This window comes from Loxodonta africana, chromosome 8, assembly GCF_030014295.1.
Source record: "Loxodonta africana isolate mLoxAfr1 chromosome 8, mLoxAfr1.hap2, whole genome shotgun sequence".
Lineage (NCBI taxonomy): Eukaryota > Metazoa > Chordata > Mammalia > Proboscidea > Elephantidae > Loxodonta > Loxodonta africana.
This window is the reverse complement of record NC_087349.1, coordinates 62,860,401-62,884,496: the sequence shown is the minus strand read 5'-3', so window position 1 is coordinate 62,884,496 and position 24,096 is coordinate 62,860,401. Positions and strand designations below refer to the sequence as shown.

The 24,096-nt window shown below is 39.4% G+C and overlaps 1 protein-coding gene across 12 annotated transcripts; it reads left to right on the top strand.

Moving 5' to 3' along the window:
• The first annotated feature begins 283 nt into the window (after positions 1 to 283).
• SAMD9L (sterile alpha motif domain containing 9 like) lies at positions 284 to 21,106 on the top strand. Of its 12 annotated transcripts, none has more exons than XM_023544419.2 (4): positions 284 to 497; positions 5,005 to 5,190; positions 14,756 to 14,834; positions 16,041 to 21,106. In XM_023544419.2, the coding sequence occupies exon 4, from the start codon at positions 16,058 to 16,060 to the stop codon at positions 20,789 to 20,791; it is 4,734 nt and encodes a 1,577-aa protein (XP_023400187.2). In that variant the 5' UTR covers positions 284 to 497; positions 5,005 to 5,190; positions 14,756 to 14,834; positions 16,041 to 16,057; the 3' UTR covers positions 20,792 to 21,106. The 12 variants fall into 12 exon arrangements, with proteins under 12 accessions (XP_023400187.2, XP_010585566.2, XP_023400186.2 ...); XM_010587264.3 differs by having other exon boundaries at positions 16,037 to 21,106; XM_023544418.2 differs by having other exon boundaries at positions 14,756 to 14,894.
• The last annotated feature ends 2,990 nt before the right edge of the window (positions 21,107 to 24,096 follow it).

The following is a 24,096-nucleotide window of genomic DNA, read 5'->3' as shown; positions in this document are numbered from 1 at the left end:
AACTGTGGCCTCAGAAAGCAGAAAAATTTAGGGGCACTTAGATCATACTGACTTGAATGTTCTCAGTATTCCTACTCTCTTTTTTTCTGTAGGTGTTTCTTCGTTTTTCCTGATTTCTTAACTCTTACGACTTAAAAATCTGTTTGGTGAACAAGTTCTAAAGCCGTGGTTCAAATTTATGCATTACTTTCTGCGATGTTAATTTTTAACATTTTGCAACCTCTCACATCCAAGCAAATACGTTCTCAAGCAAAAGTAAACACCCTGCGCTTCCACTTCCTCCTTCTCCCACAGGGCTGTCTTACACACCCTCAGCAAGAGCCAGACCATCGAAAAGTCAGGGACCAGAGACTTCACAATCTGTTGGCTTCGTTTTTTAAAAGGGGTCTTTACAATCATCTGGCTGGTAGCCATCAGAAGAGGAATAAGAAGCAAAGGTTTAGATGGCCTGTTTCAAGTTTCTGATATAAAAAGAGGAAGTTTTCAGAGAAATCCTGGTAAGTTACTGAATTACTAAATCTTTATTTTTCATGCCTGGGGGAAACAGTTATCTTCAAAAACTCCAGCTGCCCTTTTTATATAAACATATATCAGTGTATTAAATACCTATCCATATATTTAACTGACAGTGACTTGGTAAGTGCTCTTCTAAGAAGAAATACACCGGTGGACGTGATAAGGGCGGTGAAAATATGTCTGAGGGTGGGAAAGACGGTAGAGAAACTATGCAAAGAAGTTCAGGAATTTAAGCATAAAAGATTATAAAGGAAGCTGGGTCATCATGTGCAAATCTGCAAAGTTCTGTCTTCCGTGACTTAAGATGGTATCAAAAGCTTTACACTGAATCAGAGATGCCCTCCGGAAGTTAACTGTTCTTGTCTTTAAGTCTTTTCTTTGCAACCATACAGCAGTCTGGTTTAAAACTACAGAATTCAGCGTTCCTCAGGAAAACGAAACTAACCTTGCTTCTGTGTAGTTTCAGTTTCCCATCTTTAGAGAGGGGTGTAGCCCTGCTGAGTTCCAGCCTGGAACTGAAATGTCTTTCCCCCTTATTAGCTGTAAGACTCCTGCAGAGCAGAGCAACTCCTTAGGTCATGGAGACCTGGGGTGCTGCTGAGGACCTTCCTGAGGTAGGGGCAGCTCTGCTGCTTTGGTTTTCTTGCTTAACACGCAAAGAACGAAAACCTGAGTGTCCCTTAAGAATGACATTGTGTGGCAACTTTGCCAATAGTTAACATTATTAATTAGAACAAGGTTTGTGTTCAGAATTGTTTCAAAACAGGCAGCTGAGAGGCCCTGGGAAGCCAAAGAGTTATGTCAAAAAAAAAAAATGTCAAGGCATCTCAAAATTTGTCCACCAGTCATGGTAATTTAGGTCTTTACTTAGCTCCGATATGCAGATGCTCATAAAAGTGACAAACTATTTTGAAAGCATTACTGAATAGGCTCGAATCATTATCTGATCACAACTGCTATCACTGGGAGGGAGTGTTGAGAAACTTTTGACATTATAATAGGTCCAAAAGTATTACTGAAGAGTTTAGTAATTATACTGAGACAAACCCAACCAACCAAACCCACTGCCACGAGTCGATTCTGACTTGTAGCGACCCTATAGGACAGAGTAGAACTGCCCGATGGAGTTTCCAAGGAGCGCCTGGCGGATTGGAACTGCCGACCTTTTGGTTAGCAGGGTTTCCATTCTGAGACAAGGTATTGATTAATGTATTTAATAGAAGACTTCAGATTTAGGGAATAAATGCCAGTGACCGTATCTGGGAAACCCTGGTGGCGTAGTGGTTAAGTGGTTAGTATGGCTGCTAACCAAAATTTGTGCAGTTCCAATCCTCCAGGCGCTCCTTGGAAACTCTACCGGGTGGTTCTACTCTGTCCTATAGGGTCGCTATGAGTCGGAATCGACTTGACGGCAGTGGGTTTGGTTTGGTTTTTGTTTTTTAACCGCATCTGAGGAGAGTATTTCTAGTATCTATTGGCAGAATCTGAACCAGAGGAAGTGAGAGAACACTGTCACCTGTTAGGCAGCCCAAAGACAAGTTTCTTTGCAGCATCCCCTACTCTGGATGAAGACCCACAGTGGGTCGCTGGCTCGTAGGGGCCAATGAAGTGTAGAAAGAGGGGATGGACTGCAGAGAGATATTCTTGATGCCCTGCTTCATTTCTAGAATGTTGGGCCCAGTTGGAATTGCTGTAATCACTGGCTGACAAGAGAGAAAATCTGGAGTCTGTCTTCTCAATCTTTACGGTGTCCAGAGAGAGGGTGGGTAGGTTAAAGGACTGAAAGAGGAGTCTGACTAAGAAAAGCCCTGAACAGGATATGTCTGTGCAAAGTCATGAGCCCTCACCAGGAAGGAGATCAGCAACTCAGGGCTGAGGGAGCAGTGAAAACAACAGGTGCTGAGGCTCTGATATTGAGGGCTGGAGTGGAAGGAGACCTCCCTCGGGGGAAAACCCTGCAGGACAAAATGGTCTCATCTGGGGACTGTGAGTGACTCAGCAGAAAATGGGCAAGGGGGGGGTTTGAAACTGGGGTACATAGAAGGACTACAGAAGAAAATATATTTATAAATTTTCCTTTTATTTTGATAAAATTTCTTTATCATCTTTGTGACCAGTTGATAGAAGCTGGAATTAGTTTTAATCTAATGGGTAGCACAGTAAAGCAATCTCCCCAGATTTCTGTTTGGGGATTCAAGCCTTGTAAAATTGTCCATATGCATTGCTAACTCAACAGTTTTCGAAAATTTTTATTGTTTTTTCTTTACTGGGCTTTAGATGAAGGTTTACAGAGCAAATTAGTTGCTCATTAAACAATTAATACACATATTATTTTGTGACATTGGTTGCCAACCCCACCGCTTGTCAACACTCTCACCTTCTCAACCTTCGGTTTCCCATTATCAGCTTTCCTGTCCTCTTGTGCCTTCTCGTCCTTGCCCCTGGGTTGGTGTGCCCATTTAGTCTCATTTTGTTTTATGTGCCTGTCTAATCTTTGGGTGAAGGGTGATCCTCAGGAGTGACTTCAGTACTGAGTTAAAAGGTTGTGCCAGGGCCATACACTCAGGGTTTCTCCTGTTTCTGTCAGACCAGTAAGTCTGGTCTTTTTTTGTGAGTTAGAATTTTGTTCTACATTTGTCTCCAGCTCTGTCTGGGACCCTCCATTGTGATCCCTGTCAGAGCAGTCAGTGGTGGTAGCCAGACACCATCTAGTTGTGCTGGACTTAGACTGGTGGAAACTGTGGTAGTTGTGGTCCATGAGTTCTTTGGACTAATCTTTCCCTTTTGTTTTCTGTTTTCTTCGTTCTCCCTGGCTCCAGGTGGGGTGGGACCAGTGGAGTATCTTAGACTGCTGCTCACAAGCTTTTAAGACTCCCCAAAATACATTTTCTAACTATTCCAAAGAAAGTAAGTGTACTTTCATATGTTTCATTCAACACATCTTTGTTGAGAACCTACTATGTGCTAGGCACTGTAAGATATTGAACAAAAAGTACAAAAATCTATGCCTTCATGGACCTGACTTTCTAGTGGGTAAGACAGAAAATAAACAAGATAAATAGATAAAATATATGGAATGTTGGATTATGGTAAGTCCTAAGCAGATAAAAATCAGACTGAAGAGGGATAGGAAATATTGAGAGATGGGATGACTTTTCAGTAGGCTGGCTGGCCAAAGCAGAGTTTCCCTGCAATACTGACATTTGATAAGAGACCTGAAGGCAGTGAAGGAGAGAGCCAGCAGGCATGCAAGGGAAGAACATTCCAGGGAGAGGACACAGCAAGTGCAGTGGCTGGAAGCAGGAGCAGGTCAGGGGGAAGAGGGCAGAACCTGATTTGGGGAGAGAAATAAAAGTAAGATACAGTACTGTCAGAGGGTAACAGGGTGCCAGAGCATGTTTGGCCTTGTAGTTCACAAAAATGAGCTTGGTTTTCATTCTGAGTCAGACAGGAAGACACTGGAGGGTTTGAACAGAGTACTAACATGATGTTATTTGCATTATCAATTGATACATTTCATGAAGATGGCACAGGACTGGGCAGCGTTTCCTTCTGTTATACGTAAAGTCAGACTCAGGGCAACTAACAAGTATACTTTAACAAAGTCAGTCTGGTTGCAATTTTGAGCTTTCCCTGAAGAGGTGAATGACAGTAATGGGAAAACCAGTAAGGGGGCTATTGCTGTAATATAGGAGAGAGAAGATAGGGGGCTGTATCAGGCGTAATGAATGGCAAAGGAGGTGACAGGTGGTCAGATGCTGGAGATGTTTTGAAAGCACAATCTACAGGATTTGCTCAACATTGGATGTGGAATGTGGGAGAAGGGAAAGGAAAGAGAAAGTATGCCTGCAATGTATTTTCGAACATTTAATTTTATGGAAAGTATGTGTATGTGTATATATATATATATATATAGAATGAGACACTGCGTAGGTAAAAGATGAGGCTATTCCTTGCAGTGTTACCCACTCTTCACTTACCAACACGGTTAGGTTTGAAAGACCACGACGTTATGTGAAAATCAGAGTTATGCAAAAATGGAGGATGACCACATCAGGTCACAAAATGGAGAATGACTACATCATTACATAACTGCCAAATCGCATCATTACATAAATCCCAAACCACTGAGAATCATACCCAGCCAAGCTGACACATAGCTTTAACCACCACAGCCAGATTACTCTCACCTCGCACCTCTGTTCATTACTGCCAGAGGTACATCACTAATGTGCCAAATAGTTGGATAGTAGTTTTTTTTTTTTTTTTTTACTATTGTTGTAAATGAAAAATTGGGTAACAAGATAGTTGATAAGTGAACAGTAGAGTTCAAATTTTCTATGTTTGAAAACTTTCATAGCAGGAAGTGAGGGGAGAAATCTGTCTGATGAACAGTTTCTGAGCAACAGTTCAATCAATATTGTTTTAATTTGCTGTGATGCCATTCTTTGGATATACATAATACAGTCTCAACAAATATACCCTCAGGCAAAACTAAAAAAAGGATCAGGACAGTTTTGCCTACATCTCTGCTTCCTCACTGCTGCTTTTGGAGACGTGACTCACAAATTCTCAAGAAGAAGCAACTAACCTAAGTGTTTGAAATCAAAGAGCCTCACGATGGCCAATTTCCGACTTCTGATAGAAAAAGCGGGGGTTTTCAGAGAAGCACTGGTAAGTGCCTAATCGTTAAAGACATTGCTTTCATTAAGTTTCTTTAAAAGCTATCATTAAAAACTAATTTTAAAAATTAAAATGGGAACTTTGAAAATGAATATACTTTGAAATGTACATAGCTACTTTTTTAAAAATAATTTTTATTGTGTTTAAGTGAAAGTTTACATATCAAGTCAGTCTCTCACATATGAACTTATATACACCTTACTACATACTCCCATTTACTCTCCCCCTAATGAGTCAGCTAGCTCCCTTCTTCCAGTCTCTCCTTTCGTGACCGTTTTGCCAGTTTCTAACCCTCTCACCTAGCTACTTTTTATGAACCAATTCTAAAACGTATCAGAAATATCACTGCTTTCATATACATATCACTAGATGCAACTTGGGTGGACTGCGGGATTCTTTGAAAAAGAAACCTTCCAGAAAGCATGGGGAGAGGGCAGGGTGTTTCTAGAGGTGGAAGACTCAGGGAATGAGGATAGAAGGCCTAGGTAAAATGTAGATCAGAAGGTCAGGAATTCAAGCATACCAAACTGTGTAGAAAATTGTAGCTATGTGCAGCTCTGCAAAATTCTGTCTTAAGGAACTTAATTGATATCAAAGTTTAACATTTAATTAAAGATAACATCCACCAAAGCTTAATCATTGTTTTATTTAAGACTTTCCTTCTCAACTAGCTTTCCGGGAGAAGATTCGTAAAGTGTACTTCAGGAAATGAAACGAATTCGCTTGTCTGTGTTTTCAGTTCCTTGGAGCATCAGAGAAGGCATAGGCTTGCTGGGCTCCAGCAGCATTCCCAGTATCCTTGCCTCCCGGCATGGACACCTGGGCTGCTGCTGGAGGCCCAAGCCTCCTGAGACTGGGGTGAGCACCAGTGTTTGCCCTGGGCTCTGATCTTTTGAACCTTGTTACTCAGCACCCAAAGAGAGAAAATAGAAGTCCTTAGAGGATGGTGTATCTTGAAATTAAGTACTAATAAGGAGATCTCTAGAGTTCAGAATTTTCCCAGAACAGAATAAAAGGGATAAGGTAGAGGCCTCTTCCCACCTCCAACCAGAGCAGCTACACATTTGCCCATTGTATATATAGAGGTTTCAAGTCTGTTTCTTTTTTTTTTTTTTAATTTTTATTGTGCTTTAAGTGAAAGTTTACAAATCAAGTCAGTCTCTCATACAAAACCTTCTATTAAAAAAAAAAAAAAAAAAACCTTGCTATATACTCCTAGTTGCTCTCCCCCTAATGAAACAGCACATTCCTTCTCTCCACCCCGTGTTTCTATACCCATTCAGCCAGCTTCTGTCCCCCTTGGGCTTCTCATCTCCCCTCCAGACAGGAGCTGCCCAGATAGTCTCATGTGTCTACTTTGATCCAAGAAGCCGACTCCTTACCAGTATCATTTTCTGTCTTGCAGCCCACTCCAATCCCTGTCTGAAGATTTGGCCTCAGAAATGGTTCCTATCTTGGGCTAACAGAAGGTCTGGGGACCATGACCTCTGGGGTCCATGACCTCTGGGGTCCCTCTGTTCTCAGTCAGACTATTAAGTCTGGTCTTTTTACAAGAATTTGGGGTCTGCATCCCACTGCTCAACTGCTCCTTCAGGGATGCTCTGTTGCATTCCCTGTCATGGCAGTCATCGGTTGTAGCTGGGCACCATCTAGTTCCTCTGGTCTCAGGCTGATGTAGTCTTTGATTTATGTGGCCCATTTTGATTCTTGGGCTCATACTTACCTTGCGTCTTTGGTGTTCTTCATTTTCCTTTGCTCCAGGTGGGTTAAGATCAATTGTTGCATCTTAGATGGCCGGTTGCTAGAGTTTAAAACCCCAGACGTCACTCTCCAAAATAGGATGCAGAATGTTTTCTTAATAGTTTTTATTATGCCAGTTGACCTAGATGTTCCCTGAAACCATGGTCCCCAAACCCCCGCCTCTGCTACTCTCGCCTTTGAAGTGTTTGGTTTATTCAGGAAACTTCTTTGCTTTTGGTATAGTCCATTTGTGCTTATCTCTCCTATATTGTGTGCTGTCCATCCTTTCACCTAAATTAGTTCTTGTTTACTAATTAGTGAATGTCCCTCTCCCTCCCTTTCTCCCTCCCTCTCTCCCTCCCTTTTTCCCTCTCTCCCTCCCCCTCTCATAACCATCAAAGAATATTTTCTTCTCTGTTTAAAGTATTTCTTGAATTCTTATTATAGTGGTCTCATACAATATTTGTCTTTTGCAACTAATTTCACTCAGCATAATGCCTTCTAGGTTCCTCCACGTTATGAAATGTTTCACAGATTCATCATTGTTCTTTATCAATGCATAGTATTCCATTGTGTGACTATACCATAATTTATTTATCCATTCATCCATTGATGGACACCTTGGTTGCTTCCATCTTTTTGCTATTGTAAACAGTGCTTCAATGAGCATGGGTTTGCACATATCTGCTTGTGTAAAGGCTCTTACTTCTCTAGTATATATTCCGAGGAGTGGGATTGCTGGATCGTATGGTAGTTCTATTTCTAGCTTTTTAAGTAAGTGCCAAATTGATTTCCAAAGTGGTTGTACCATTTTACATTCCCACCAGCAGTGTATAAGTATTCCGGTCTCTCCACAACTTCTCCAACATTTATTATTCTGTGTTTTTTGGATTAATGCCAGTCTTGTTATAGTGATATGGAATCTCATTGTAGTTTTCATTTCCATTTCCGTAATGGCTAATGAACGTGAGCATTTCCTCATGCATCTGTTGGCTACCTGAATGTCTTCTTTAGTGAAGTGCCTGTTCATATCCTTTGCCCATTTTTTAATTGGGTTATTTGTCTTTTTGTTGTTAAGTTTTTGCAGTATCATATAGATTTTAGAGATCAGCTGCTGATCGGAGATGTCATAGCTAAAAACTTTTTCCCAGTCTGTAGGTAATCTTTTTACTCTTTTGGTGAGGTCTTTGGATAAGCACAGGTGTTTGACTTTTAGGAGCTCTCAGTTATCTAATTTCTCTTTTGCTGTTTTTGCAGTTCTAGTAATGTTTTGTATGTTGTTTATGCCATGTATCAGGGCTCCTAGCGTTGTTCCTGTTTTTTCTTCCATGACCTTTATCATTTTAGATTTTATATTTCGGTCTTTGATCCATTTTGAGTTGGTTTTTCTGCATGGTGTAAGGTATGGGTCTTGTTTGGTTTTTTTGCACATGGATATCCAGTTATGCCAGCACCATTTGTTAAAGAGACTGTCTTTTCCCCATTTAACAGACTTTGGCACTTTGTCAAATATCAGTTGCTCATATGTGGATGCATTTATGTCTGGATTCTCAATTCTGTTCCATTGGTTTATGTATCTGTTGTTGTACCAATGCCCGACTGTTTTGACTACCGTGGGAGTATAATATGTTCTAAAGTCAGGTAGTGTGAGGCCTCCCACTTTGTTCTTCTTTTTAGTAATGCTTTACTTATCTGGAGCCTCTTTCCCTTCCATATGAAGTTGGTGATTTGTTTCTCCATCTCATTTAAAAATGTCACTGGTATTTGGATTGGGATTGCATTGAATATATAGATCGCTTTGGGCAGAACAGATATTTTTACAATGTTGAGTCTTCCTATCCATTAGTAAGGTATGTTTTTCCACTTATGGAGGTCTCTTTTGGTTTCCTGCAGTAGTGTCTTGTAGTTTTCTTTGTATAGTTTCAAATCCATTTCTTTTGAAGAAGCAGAACAAACACAAACAATGACAACCACTGGCTCTGGTTCAGGTCCCCTATACTAGGGGAAGAGAGTCCCTGAGTGATGTAAATGGTCAATGCTCTTGGCTGCTAACTAAAAGGTTGGAGGTCCAAGTCTACCCAAAGGCACCTCAGAAGGAAGGCCTGGTGATCTACTTCTGAAAAATTAGCCATTGAAAACCCTACAGAGCACAATCCTACTCTGACACACATGGGGTCATCATGAGTTGGAGTCAACTCCGTGGCAACTGGTAGTGGTAGATGAATGGAAATCAGAGGCTGGCTGAAAGTAAATATAATTTAATCATGACAATTTTCCTCATCATGACTTCTCCTCCCTTCATTTATACTATGTAACTCTTGCTAAAGTAAAATTTTCTAATATTAAAAAAGTCATCCTTAAAGGATGTGAATTCAATTACATAATGTACATTTTGCTGAAGATCATTCAAAAGCAGTTGTAGCAGTACTTCGACAGGAAACTGCCAGAAATTCAAGCCAGATTCAGAAGAGGACGTGAGACGAGGGAATATCATTGCTGATGTCAGATATATACTGGCTGAAAGCAGAGAACACCAGAAAGATGTTTACCTGTGTTTTGTTGACTGTGCAAAGGTATTTGACTATGTGGATTGTAACAAATTATGGATAACATTGTGAAGAATGGGAATCCTGGAACACTTAGTTGTGCTCTTGAGGAACCTATACATAGACAGTTGTTCGGACAGAACAAGGGGATACTCTGTGGTTTAAAGTCAGGAAAGGTGTACATCAGGGTTATATCCTTTCACCATACTTATTCAGTCTGTATGCTAAACAAATAATCCAAGAAGCTGGCCTACATGAAGAAGAACACAGCATCAGGGTTGAAGGAAGATTCATTAACAATCTTCGATATGCAGATGACACAATCTTGCTTGCTGAAAGTGAACAGGACTTGAAGCACTTACTGATGAAGATGAAAGACCACAGCCTTCAGTATGGATTACACCTCAACATAAAGAAAACAAAAATCCTTACAACTGGACCAATAAGCAACATCATGATAAAAAGATTGAAGTTGTCAAGGATTTCATTTTACTTGAATCCACAATCAACGCCCACAGAAGCAACAGTCAGGAAATCAAAAGACACATTGCATTGGGAAACTCTGCTGCAAAAGACCTCTTTAATGTGTTGAAAAGCAAAGTTGTCACCTTGAAGACTAAGGTGCATCTGACCCAAGCCATGGTGTTTTCAATCACCTCACATGAGTGTGAAAGCTGGACAATGAATAAGGAAGACCAAAGAAGAATTGACGTCTTTGAATTATGGTGTTGGTGAAGAATATGGAATATACAATGGACTGCCAAAAGAATGAACAAATCTGTCTTGAAAGAAATACAGCCAGACTGCTCCTTAGAAGCAAGGATAGCGAGACTTCACCTCACATACTTTGGACATGTTATCAGGAAGGGATTAGTCCCTGGAGAAGGTCATCATGCTTGGTAGAGAGTCAGCGAAAAAGAGGAAGGCTGTCAATGAGATGCATTGACACAGTGGCTGCAACAATGGACTGAAGCATAGCAATGATGGTGAAGATGGTGCAAGACTGGGCAGTATTTCATTCTATTGTACATAGGGTCAATATGAGTCGAAATCAATTTGATGGCACCTAACAACAACAATGTCCATGAAAGGGTTTTGTAAGCCCCAAAAGAATGAAGTACATTAAAGTATAAAGTGGTACAAGGGGAAAAGGCAAGTGATGAAAACAAATTACAAAAATAAATAAAGGTAAGCCAATTGAGGGGGTAAGTGAGAACATGAGGACCAAAATCAAACCCACTGTTACTGGGTCAGTTTTGCCTCACAGAAAGCCCATAGGACAGAGTAGAGCTGCCCTGTAGGGTTTCCAAGGCTGTAAATATTTATGGAGGCAAACTGCCACATCTTTCTCCCCAGGAGCAGTTGGTGGTTTGGAACTGCTGACCTTTCAGTTAGTAACCGAGCACTTCACCACTGTGTCACCAGGGAACATGAGAGGGGTAGGGGAAAAGTGAGAAATTAGTAGGATGGATGGTTTGAAGGTTTTGGTGTTAAAGAAGCATTACAGTTCAGTACTAAAGACAGTGAGCCTGAGGGACAGTGGGTGGTGGTGAGAGTGAAATGTTTGAAGCCAAGATGATGGAGGACTTGTGGTTATTGGTAATGACGAGGTCAAGGGTGTGACCATGGGAGTGTAGAAAAAGGTGAAAGTGAAGATTATTAGAGGAGGTCAAGATCAATGTATTGGAGGGATGATCTTACGTGTCTACCGATTCACCACTAATTATGACGGGAATAGTGTCTGAGCGTATGAGTACCCTCTTTCCTTCAGTTGCCCACAGAAGGGGATCAAAATGTATTTTTACGTATTTTAACATAAAAATTAAGTATTCTGCAAATTTTAGCAAAGTATGAAATATTTTAAGAATGAGGTTTAAAATAACACGGAAGTCATTTTTTTAATTCACTGTCACCTCTAAAATGACTTTTAAAAAATTCCTTTTCATTAAAAATATGTTTATTCACAAAAACTAACTCAAAATGGGTCAAAGACCTAAATATAAAATCTAAAACAGTAAAGATCATGGAAGAAAAAATAGGGACAAAGCTAGGAGCCCTAATACCTGGCGTAAACAGTATACAAAACATTAATAACAATGCAGAAGAGAAACTAGATAACTGGAAGCTCCTAAAAAATCAAACACCTGTGCTTATCCAAAGACTTCACCAAAAGAGTGAAAAGATTATCTATAGACTGGGAAAAAGTTTTTAGCTATGACATTTCTAATCAGTGTCTGATCTCTAAAATCTACATGATACTGCAAAAACTCAACTATGAAAAGACAAATAACCCAATTAAAAAATGGGCAAAGGATATGAACAGGCACTTCACTAAAGAAGACATTCAAGAGGCTAACAGTTACATGAGGAAATGCTCGTGATCATTAGCCATTAGAGAAATGCAAATCAAAACTACAATGAAATTCTATCTCACTCCAACAGACTGGCATTAATCCAAAAAAACACAAAATAATAAATGCTGTAGAGGTTGTGGAGAGACTGGAGCACTTATACGCTGCTGGTGGGAATGTAAAATGGCACAACCACTTTGGAAATTGATTTGGCTCTTCCTTAAAAAACTAGAAATAGAACTATCATAGGATCCAGCAATCCCACTCCTTGGAATATATCCCAGAGAAATAAGAACCTTTACACGAACAGATATATGCATACCCACGTTCACTGCAGTACTGTTCACAGTAGCAAGAAGATGGAAGCAACCAAGGTGCCCATCAATGGATGAATGGATAAATTATGGTATCTTCTCACAATGGAATACTACGCATCGATAAAGAACAATGATGAATCCGTGAAACATTTCATAACATGGAGGAATCTGGAAGGCATTATGCTGAGTGAAATTAGTCAGTTGCAAAAGGACAAATATGAGACCACTATTATAAGAACTCGAAAAATAATTTAAACAGAGAAGAAAATATTCTTTGATGGTTACAAGAGTGGGGAGGGAGGGAGGGAGAGGGGCTTTCGCTAATTAGATAGTAAACCAAACGAAAAAACCAAACCCACTGCCTTCAAGTAGATTCCGACTCATAGTGACCCTATAGGACAGAGTAGAACTGCCCCGTAGAGTTTCCAAGGAGCAGATTCGAACTGCCGACCTTTTGGTTAGCAGCTGTAACACTTAACCCCTACGCTACTAGGGTTTCCAATTAGCTAGTAGATAAGAGCTATTTTAGGTGGAGGGAAAGACGACACACAATACAGGAGAGGTCAGCACAACTGGACTAAACAAAAAGCAGTTTCCCGAATAAACTGAATGCTTCAAAGGCCAGCATAGTAGGGGCGGGGGTTTGGGGACCATGGTTTCAGGGGACATCTAAGTCAATTGGCATAATAAAATCTATTAAGAAAACATTCTGCATCCCACTTTGGAGAGTGGCGTCTGGGGTCTTAAACACTAGCAAGCGGCCATCTAAGATGCATCAATTAGTCTCAACCCACCTAAAGCAAAGGAGAATGAAGAACACCAAAGACACAAGGTAATTATGAGCCCAAGAGACAGAAAGGGGCACACAAACCAGAGACTACATCAGCCTGAGACCATTAGAACTAGATGGCAGCCGGCTATAACCAATGACTGCCCTGACAGGGAATAAAACAGAGATCCCCTGAGGGAGCAGGAGAGCAGTGGGATGCAGACCTCAATTTCTCCTAAAAAGACCAGACTTAATGGTGTGACTGAGATTAGAAAGGCACTGGGAATCATGGTCCTTAGACCTTCTGCTAGCCCAAGACAGGAACCATTTACAAGCCAACTCTTCAGACAAGGATTGGACTGGACTATGGGTTAGAAAATGATACTGTTGAAGAATGAGCTTCTTGCATCAAGTAGACACATGAGATTCTGTAGGCAGCTCCCGTCTGGAGGGGAGATGAGAGGGCAGAGGGGGTCAGAAGCTGGCCGAATGTACACAAAAATAGGGAGTGGAAGGAAGGAGTGTGCTGTCTCATTAGGGGGAGAGGTACTAGGAGTATATAGCAAGGTGTATGTACATTTTGGTATGAGAGACTGACTTGATTTGTAGACTTTCACTTAAAGCACAATAAAAATTTAAAATATATATATGTTTATTAATGGAGTCCCATTAATTGGCTGCTCGTTGCTAGAGAGCCATCACACCTGTATTTCTCAGACCACTATATAGGCCTTTGGAAGGTCTACCAGCTAGACCCTTTCTTATTCCCTTAACTTTGTCCCCCACACTTTCTCCCTCCACCTTCTTCCAGTAGTCCCCCTTTAACCTCACCTCCTCAAAGTTCCCATTCTCCTTCTAGTCCCGCCCATCCTACTCCTCTTCCTTTGTCGTGTACACTACCCTTAACCACAAAGCACTTATCACAATTTGTCATTACAGTGTTTTTTGAGTGTATATGTGTATATGGTTAGTTTTATTTTTATCTCTCCCACTGATCTAGAAGTACCATGAAAGCACTTCATGTTCTGTTTTGGTTACCACTGTTTTTCTTGAACCTGGTGCTTGGTACATAATAGATGCTCAATAAACATTTGTTGGATGAAGGACTGGCACAATTTAAGGCAAAATAATGCTTATATCTGGTTACAACATATGCATTAATTATTATAGATTTCTAAGACCACTTCCATCTACACAGTAAATGAACAAAATTGATCATCTGAAATATGTTTATAAGGTTCCTTTTGCCAGTCGTTTACAGTCCTGATAATTAGCTCGGGGCTAGCTGTGTCCCACAGACTGGAATTAGAAGAGACTAAGAAGATTCAAGACACTAAGGCAAACAGGAAAAGTTTTATCAAGGCAGATGGAAGCTGCTATGCCCACTGGTTGCGTGTGCATGACAGTGTACATCCTTTTGTTGTGAATAGATGGCTGGCATGGGCTGCTTCTGCTGCCAGGCACAGGGCTGCAAGCTGAGGTTTCAGATTAGCTTATCCTCCACACCTTCTGGGTGAGCTTTTGCAAGAAACCTCAAACAGAGATGGGTCATGTTTGCAGGTTGACTAGACTTTGTGCCTGGTTATATATATTGTTTAAAAACCAGTTTCCTTAAATTTTTGTTTTTAAAAATTATGAATCTTTTAAAATGTTTGTATTTTTTCGCTATCTTTTTTAAAAATGTTTATATTTTTCTCTTTTTTTTGAAAAATATTTCTTGCTTTATTGGATCCTTTATGTTTTTATCCTATTTATCTTTATAATACTTCCACTTTCTTGTTTTCTTCTTACACTGCTTTATTGATTTATCTTTTTTTTATTCTGATTCACTAGGTGTGGCATAGAGCCTGAGAATGTACGTTTCTAGCAAGCTCCCAAGTGATGCTGATGCTGCTGGTCTGGGGGCCACACTGTGAGAACTACTACTATTGACCTTCCTACACCATAGAATCACCCAGACGGATTTTTAAAAGTACTAATGCTTGAATTCCACTCTCCCCCCCCCACAACCAATTAAATCAGAGGCTTGGGACATGGAGCCCCAAATGATTCTACTGTTCAACCCCGGCTCTAGGGTGTTCAAAACATTCAGCTTTTGCAATTCAGCGAAGCCCATAATTATGGGACCTTTATCAGTCTCAGATCAATAATGTCCTATAGGGTCGCTATGAGTCAGAATTGACTTGATGGCAATGGGTTTTGGTTTTATCCTCTCTATTGGTGAAAAACATTTTAGTTTTCCTTCTCTGACAGGTTTCCACCTTAGATTCCAGCTTTGGTAGGTTTTTCTGTATATATTAAGAGAATATATATATTGCCATTGAGTCAATTCTGACTTGTAGTGACCCTATAGGACAGAGTAGAACTGCCCCATAGGGTTTCCGAGGGGCATCTGGTGGATTCAAACTGCCAACCCCTTGGCTAGCAGCCGTAGCTTTTAACCACTACGCTACCAGGGTTTCCTATATTATACATATATATTTTGAAGTATATGAGAGATTTTATATATGTATGTATGTATGTGTGTGTATATATATATATGTATATATATATGTATATATATATATATGAAAAGGAGCCCTGGTGGCACAGTGATTAAGTGCACAGCTGCTAACCGAAAGGTCATCAGTTTGAACTCAACAGCCTCTCCACGGGAGGATGACGTGGCAGTCTGCCTCCGTAAAAATTACAGCCTAGGAAACCCTATGGTGCAGTTCTGCTCTGTCCTATAGGGGTGCTATAAGTTGGCAATGGGTTTTGTTTTGTTTTGTACAAAAGAGATTATCATATATAAAGAGATCTTATACAGTGAAACCTTTGAGAGCCTGAACTCGAAAAGACTGCCTTGTTTTTCCAGGTCTCACAAGTTTTCCACCTTTGATAGGGCGCAGTTACCACTTTTCTGTGGCTGTCTATTTAGTGGAAAAATTTGAGTTTTCCTTCTCTGACAGGTTTCTGCCTTACACAGGTTTTACTGTATATATATAATACGTATGTATGAGATTATATAATTGTAAATATATATATACATATATATGAGACTATATAATTGACTATGTAATTTCAATAACAAAATATAATAATAATGTCCTTCTTTTATTACTTTTCCCCAAGGAAGAACGTTATAGCTCTAACATGAGTGAACAAGTAACTCTACCTGAAATGACCCAAGACTGGACCAAAGAACATGTGAAAAAATGGGTTACTGAAGATCTTAAGATTGACGAGAAATATGGGCAAATTCTGCTCAATGAAGAAGTGACAGGATTAGTCCTGCAGGAATTAACTGAGAAGGACCTTACAGATATGGGGCTGCCACGGGGTCCAGCACTTTTGATAAAACGTGGGTATAACAAATTGAATAATAGCTCCCCTGAAAGTCACAATCAAGATTTTGAACAATTAGATCATACAAAAACTTCTAAAAAAGAACAGAAAAAGGCAAAAAAGGAAAAATCAATATCATCCAGTATTGATCATGATCTCACAGAGATTGGAGACATCAAAGAACGAGAATCAATTCTTATGAAAGAAAATGCAACAAACGAAGTAGCGGCCACTAAAGACAAAAAAAAGAATAAGGTAAAAACTGAACAGTTGACTTGCATGCCATATCCTTTTGATCAGTTTCATGACAGCCAACGTTATACAGAGCATTATATTCTACAACCTGAAACAGGACCACTCAACCTCATTGACCCCATACATGAGTTCAAAGCCCTCACAAATACAGACACGGCCACAGAAAAGGACATTCATATGAAATTTAGCAATGAAGTCTTCCGATTTGCATCAGCTTGTATGAACTCACGTACAAATGGTACCATCCATTTTGGAGTCAAGGACAAACCCCATGGAGAAATTGTTGGTGTGAAAGTCGCTAGTAAGGATGACTTCATTAACCACTTCAATCTAATGATCAAACAGTATTTTGAAGACAGTGATATCAAGGAAGCCGAGAAGTGTATTCGGCAGCCAAGGTTTGTGGAAGTCCTACAGCAGAACAATACACCATCTGACAAATTTGTCATTGAAGTAGATGTTATTCCAAGACATTCTGTATGTAAAGACAAGTATTTCTACATTAACATGCAAATTTGTAAAGATGGATCATGGAGACAAGACAAAGACTATTCACTATTTGTGAGATATGGGGCTAGCTCCAAGGATATCCTCGCCAATGTCAGGCAACGGGATGCAGATTTCAAAGCATTTACACTAAATTTTGAGTCAGTGGTAGCATCTAGAAAAGAGGCAGAAGAAGAATATGGAGTGAAGGCAAATAAGAAGGAGAGTGAAGGACTAAAACTGGCTAAACTTCTCATAGGAAGCCGCGACTCACTGGATGATTCATACTATGACTGGTACATTCTTGTAACAAACAAATCCCATCCAAACCAAACAAAGCACTTAGATTTTCTAAAAGAAATTAAATGGTTTGCTGTGTTGGAGTTTGATCCTGAATCTGTGAGCAAGGGGGTAGTCAAAGCTTACAAAGAAAGTCGAGTAGCAAACCTTCACTTTCCAGATCAGTATGAAAAAAAGGCAGCCACCATTAGAGAGATGATATTTACCCTGAATCTTTACGAGCAGCCCAGCTGGATCTTCTGCAATGGCAGATCAGACCTGAACAATGAGACATATAAACCTCTAGACCCACACTTATGGCAGAGAGAAAGAGCTTCTGAAGTCAGAAAACTGATTTTGTTTCTCACAGATGAAAACATAATGACAAAAGGAAAATTTTTGGTAGTTTTCCTATTATTCTCTTCAGTGGAAAGCCCAGGAGATCCACTCATTGAAACTTTCTGTGCTTTCTACCAAGCTCTCAAAGGGATGGAAAATATATTGTGTATCTGTGTAAAATCACAGATTTATCAGCGGTGGAAAGATCTACTACGAACAAGATTGACAATAGCAGATGAATTAACAAACCACAGTATTTCCACTTTAAATTTAGAACAGATAAATAGTACTATTCTTAAACTAAAATCAGTGATTCAGTCATCAAGAAGATTTCTGCCCTCCCGTGGATCTTCTTCTGTTATCCTAGAGAAGAAGGAAGAGGATCTCTTCACTGCACTGGAAATCCTCTGTGAAAATGAGTGTAAAGACACAGACATAGAGAAAGATAAATCTAAATTCCTAGAATTTAGGAAATCAAAAGAAGAACACTTTTATCGAGGTGGCAGAGTATCCTGGTGGAATTTCTATTTTTCTTCTGAAAATTATTCTTCAGCCTTTGTTAAAAGGGACAGTTATGAACACCTTAAAGATTTGATACAGTGCTGGGCAGAGTCTCCTAAACCAGTATTTGCAAAAATCATCAATCTTTATCATCATCCAGGCTGCGGGGGGACTACATTGGCTATGCATGTCCTCTGGAACCTAAAGAAAAACTTCAGATGTGCTGTGTTAAAAAATAAAGCAACTGATTTTACAGAAATTGGAGACCAAGTGACCAATCTGATCACCTATAAGGCAACCAGCCACCAGGAATACATTCCCGTACTTCTCCTTGTGGATGACTTTGAAGAACTGGAAAACATCTGCATTCTACAGGATGCCATCAATTCCAGTTTAGCAAAGAAGGGTTTGCGATATGAAAAAACACTGGTTATTATCTTAAATTGCATGAGGTCCCAGAATCCTGACAGAAGTGCAAAATCGGCAGACAGTGTGGCACTAAAATACCAACTTTCTCCCAAGGAACAAAGAGCTTTTGAGGCCAAACTGGAAGAAATCGAAAAGCAGCACAAGAACTGTGAAAATTTTTATTCCTTCATGATCATGAAAAGCAATTTTGATGACATGTATATAGAAAATGTAGTCAGGAACATCCTGAAAGGACAAAATGTTGACAGTAAAGAAGCACAACTCATTTCTTTCCTGGCTCTACTCAACTCTTATGTTATCAATTCTACAATTTCAGTGTCACAGTGTGAATTTTTTTTGGGAATAACATCTGCTAGGACACCCTGGGAACCTGAAACCCTGGAAGACAAGATGGGAACCTATTCTACACTTCTAATAAAAACAGAAGTTGCAGAATATGGGAGATACACAGGTGTGCGCATCATTCATCCGCTGATTGCCATTGCCTGTCTAAAAGAACTGGAGAAAAGCTACCACTTGGATAAAAGTCAAATTGCACTGAATTTATTACGTGAGAAATTATTCTATGTTTCCGGAATAGGAAGAGAGAAATTTCTCCATGATGTCCAAACACTTCTGCTTACAAGGCAGCGCAGGGAGTATGGTGATGAAACAGACACTTTGTTTTCTCCATTAATCGAAGCTTTACCAAACAGTAAAATTGAAAACGTCTTGACTGCAGGGAGTATTCAATTCCCACAAAATGCATTTATTTGCCAAGCCTTAGCAAGATACTTCTACATTAAAGAGAAGGACTTTAACACTGCTCTGCATTGGGCAAATCAAGCCAAAAAGATAGCACCTAAAAATTCCTATATCTCAGATACAGTTGGTCAGGTCTACAAAAGTAAAATAAAATGGTGGTTGGATGAAAATAAAACCTGTAGGGAAGTAACTGTTAAAGATCTAACACATTTCCTAGAAACAGCTGAAAAGGCCTCAGGTGCTTTCAAAGAGTCTCAATGGCAAAATGATAGTAAAGACTATGAACCGGAGGTCTGGCCACTACAGAAGTACCAAAGGAAATATGACATGTATAACACAGCTGGTTTCCTGGGTGAAATAGAAGTCGGTCTTTACAGTATTGAGATTCTTCAGCTCACTCCCCTTTTCCACAAAGAAAATGAATTGGCTCAAAAACCTCTGGTGCAATTTTTATCAGGAATAGGGGACATTCTGGCTGATCCAGAAAATGAGTATCATTTGACTCTTAAGAATTTCACATCCTACCTACAAAATTTACGATTAGATTTGAAAAAGTGCTTTGATTTCTTTGTTGATTATATGGTTCTTCTGAAAACAAGGAATACCCATAAAGAAATTGTGGAAAGCATATTAAGCAAGAAAGTCAGCCGTTATTACAGGAAATACACAGAAATTTTCTGCCACTTGGGTTTGGATCCGTTACAAAGCAAAGAGTTACTTCAAGAGGAGAATTACAGGAAAAGTCTAGAAGCTTTGAGAGCGGATAGGTTTTCTGGACTCCTGGAATATCTTAACCCAAACCACAAAGATGCTGCAAACACAGTGGAAAGGATAGTGAACCAGTATGCCCTCCTATTTCAGCAAAACTTAAATAAAAAGCTGATAAAGGAGAAACAAAATTTCATCTTGGCAAACATTATTCTCAGTTGTCTAAAACCCAGCTCCAAGTATATTCGACCATTTAACATACTGAAAAAACAGCTCCGAGAAGTCTTGGAATTAGTAGAGCCAACTCATCAATATCCAGACCCTTATTTCTTGGCCTGCCTCCTGTTCTGGCCAGAAAATCAAGAGTTAGATCAGGATTCCAAACTAATGGAAAAATATGTTTCATCTTTAAATAGATCCTTCGGGCGACAGTACAGGCACATGTGCCGGTCCAAGCAGGCCAGCACACTTTTCTATCTGGGGAAGAGCAAGGGTCTTCACAGTATTGTTCACAAGGCTGAGATAGAACAGTACTTCAGTAAAGAACAAAATACAAATTCCCTATGGCAGAGTGGCGATGTGTGGAAAAAAAATGAAGTCAAAGATCTCCTGCGTCGTCTAACCGGTCAGGCTGTGGGCAAGCTAATCTCTATAGAATATGGAACAGAGGAAAAAATAAGAATACCAGTGATATCAGTTTATTCAGGTCCACTCAGAAGTGGTGGGAACATAGAAAGAGTGTCCTTCTACCTAGGCTTTTCCATTGAAGGCCCTCTGGCATATGATATAGAAGTAATATAAGATCCATCAGTCCAAATATGTTTATTCGTATCTCTCTTTGACTTTTTCCCCTCTGTATTCACGTGGCATTTTCATGGCGTTATTGGCATAACTCTGATAATTATGATGTCAATATCAGATTCTGCGTTTTTCTCCTCAACTATACTTTTTTTAAGGCACAAAATATGCCTACAAACAGAGCCTGGCACACAGAGAGTCAATCAATTAATGTTCTTAAATATGCATTTTCAGACTAACATATTTAATTACTAAGTTTCAATGGATATCCACTGGTCACAGCCTAATTATAAATCAATAAAATCTGTTTTAATTCAATCTAGCCTTATAAATTTTCTGAATTGGTTCTTCACTGTGAAAGCAGAGATTTAAGTAAAGTGTATATGGAAGAGAAACCACCTCCTTAGCTTATTGAATTTAAAACCACAGATCCACACCAGAATGCCACTTATCTCATCTTGGTAGAACAAAAACTAATATGAAAGGCAAATATTTTGAAACCTACCTCCATTTCCCACCCCACCCTCACGCACATGTCCTTGTATCCATACCTTTCTCCTGGTTCATTGCTTTGAGAGGGGAAAGAGAGAAGAAAATAAAGTAGAAATTCTTGGCTTTTGAGATTCAAAACATTTGGCTCAGTTGGAACCCTGGTGGTGCAATGATTAAAGCACTCACTTGCTAACCAAAAGGTCAGTGGCTCGAACCCACCAGCCACTCCAAGGGAGAAAGATGTGGCAGTTCACTTGCATAAAGATTACAGCCTTGAAAACGGTATGGGACAGTTCTACTCTGTCCTATAAGGTTGCTTTGAGTTGCAATTGACTTGATAGCAGTGGGTAGAGATAAAAAGATTTGCAAAATTTTAAATGACTAACACACACAGAAGATATTTTCCTTGGATTAGTTTGGCAATCTACTTCCAAAATATCAAACCGTTGAAAACCCTGTGGAACACGGTTCTATTCTGATACACATGGGGTTACCACGAGTCGGAATTGACTGGACGTTAACTTGCTGTTATGGATTGAGCTGTGTCCTCCAAAAATGTGTGTCAGCTTGGCTAGGCCATGATTTCCAGTACTGTGTGATTGTCCACTATTTTGTCCCCTGATGAGATTTTTCTATGTGTTGTAAATCCTACCTCTGTGATGTTAATGGAGCAGAATTAGAGGCAGTTATGTTAATGAGGTAGGACTCAATCTAAAAATTAGGTTGTATCATGAGTCAATCTCTTTTGAGATATAAAAGAGTGAAGCAAGCAGAAAGACAGGGTCCTTCTACCACTGAGAATGAACCAGGAAGGGAGCGCGTCCTTTGGTCCCAGGGTCCCTGCTCTGAGAAGCTCCTAGATCAGGGTAAAATTGATTACAAGGACCTTCCCCTTAAAGCCAACAGACAGAGAAAGCCTTCCCTTGGAGCTGGCACCCTGAATTTGGACATCTAGCTTCCTAGCCTGTGAGAGAATAAATTTCTTTTTGTTCAAGCCATCCACTTGTGGTATTTCTGTTATAGCAGGACTAGATAACTAAGACACTGGTTAAAGTTCTAAGATATTGATGAAAACCTGTATAAAACATGAAATCACAGCATTTTATCAAAAATCATATTACTGAAGCTGTATTGAAACTAATAATATTCTTATTTTCCCAAGCCTTTCTGATTAAAAAAATTTGCGTTAAACAAGATGCTTCTAAGTAAAAGAGCAACAGGAATAGTAGTTTTTCCTTTTGTCTTGTAAAGCCCTTTTGTTATATTTCCTAGAAACTGAGAAAGTAAATGGCTGTACTGACTGAAAAATAAAATATTTTTCAACTTATGTTGTTTCCAAATCTTTGCTTTCGATAAGATTGAAGGCAGCCCTAATTGAGTTGTCAGCTGATAGATCATTAAACTAATTCTTGTGATAGATCATTGAATGATATTTTACTATGTAACTCATCAGAAGTTCAAATAACTGACATAGCTCTAACAAGATTTCTCAACAGCTTCAGCTATAAAAATAAAAAGCAGGACTAGAATTGATGCTAAACCATTCCTTTCTAGCAATAATTAATATTTTCCATGGATATGCAAATAAGTTGAGAAATACAGCTCAAATATATTTCATCAATATATATATCTAACAAAATTTTAATATTTGTGTTTAACAACTATTCATCAAAATAATTGCATTGCCATGGCCAATTTTATATTTCAAATAATGGTGCTAATAACTCAACCCAGAATAAAATGTTTTAACACTCAAAGTCTTTTGGTAGCAGGGAAAAAAATATTTTCAGTGATAATTTGTATTTGTATTCTGTTATAAAGAAGTATGATAGCTGTCTTAGCCCTGGTTCTCTAGGGAAGCAAAACCAGTGAAGTGTACATAGAGAGACAGAGAGAGATTTATCTCAAGGAAATGGCTCATCCGGTTGTACAGGTCGGCAAGTCCCAGGTCCATGGGTCAGGCATCAGGCTGGAGGCTTCTCCTGACTCACATAGCTGCAGGGGCTGATGAACTCAAGATTGGCAGGTAAGACAGTAGGTTGCTGGCTCACAGGCTGTGGAGGCCAACGAATCCCAAGATTAGCAAGCAAGTCCCAAGAACCAGAGGTCAGATGATGACAAGCCAGATGCAGGATCCAGAGCAAAAAAGCGAGCTTTGCCCAAACATCTGTATCTAGGTAACTCCCCTTACAACTGCTTGGTTGATCACATCAGATAAAATCATGGAAGATGACTGCCATATTACATAACTGCCAAACTACATCATTACATAACTGCCAAACCACTGAGAATCATGTCCCAGGCCAGGTGACACACACCCTTAACTATCACTATAGGGTAATAAAATATATTCAAGCAATTAAAAACAAAAACTGCATTGGGATAAAATTCTGTGGAATAGAATGGAAATGTGAATCCAAGAAGGAGAAAAACAATGTAAAATTTCAGGACTATTACAATTGAGCTTGTTCATGTATTTCTTTATATTAATCATGGGGCCTATCAAACTGCTTTGATAATAGGAATCCATTTGGGTGCATTTAAATGGTTGTGTTTTAAAATATCGATATTTACAATATACCAAAAATCACATCATTTGCCACTACACAAATTTAAGAAATTTTAGATGTCTTTAAACTGTGGAAATGAGTACTAGTTTTTAAAATTATTTTCCGAGATACTTAAAAAAACTCGGAAGATGAGTGCCTTAGAGAAATTCTCAGGCATGTATACATGGAAAAATATAAAAGAACTGTTGGAAATAATTTAAAAATGGTGGAAAATTAACTATCCATCAACAGAAGAATGGGTAGAAA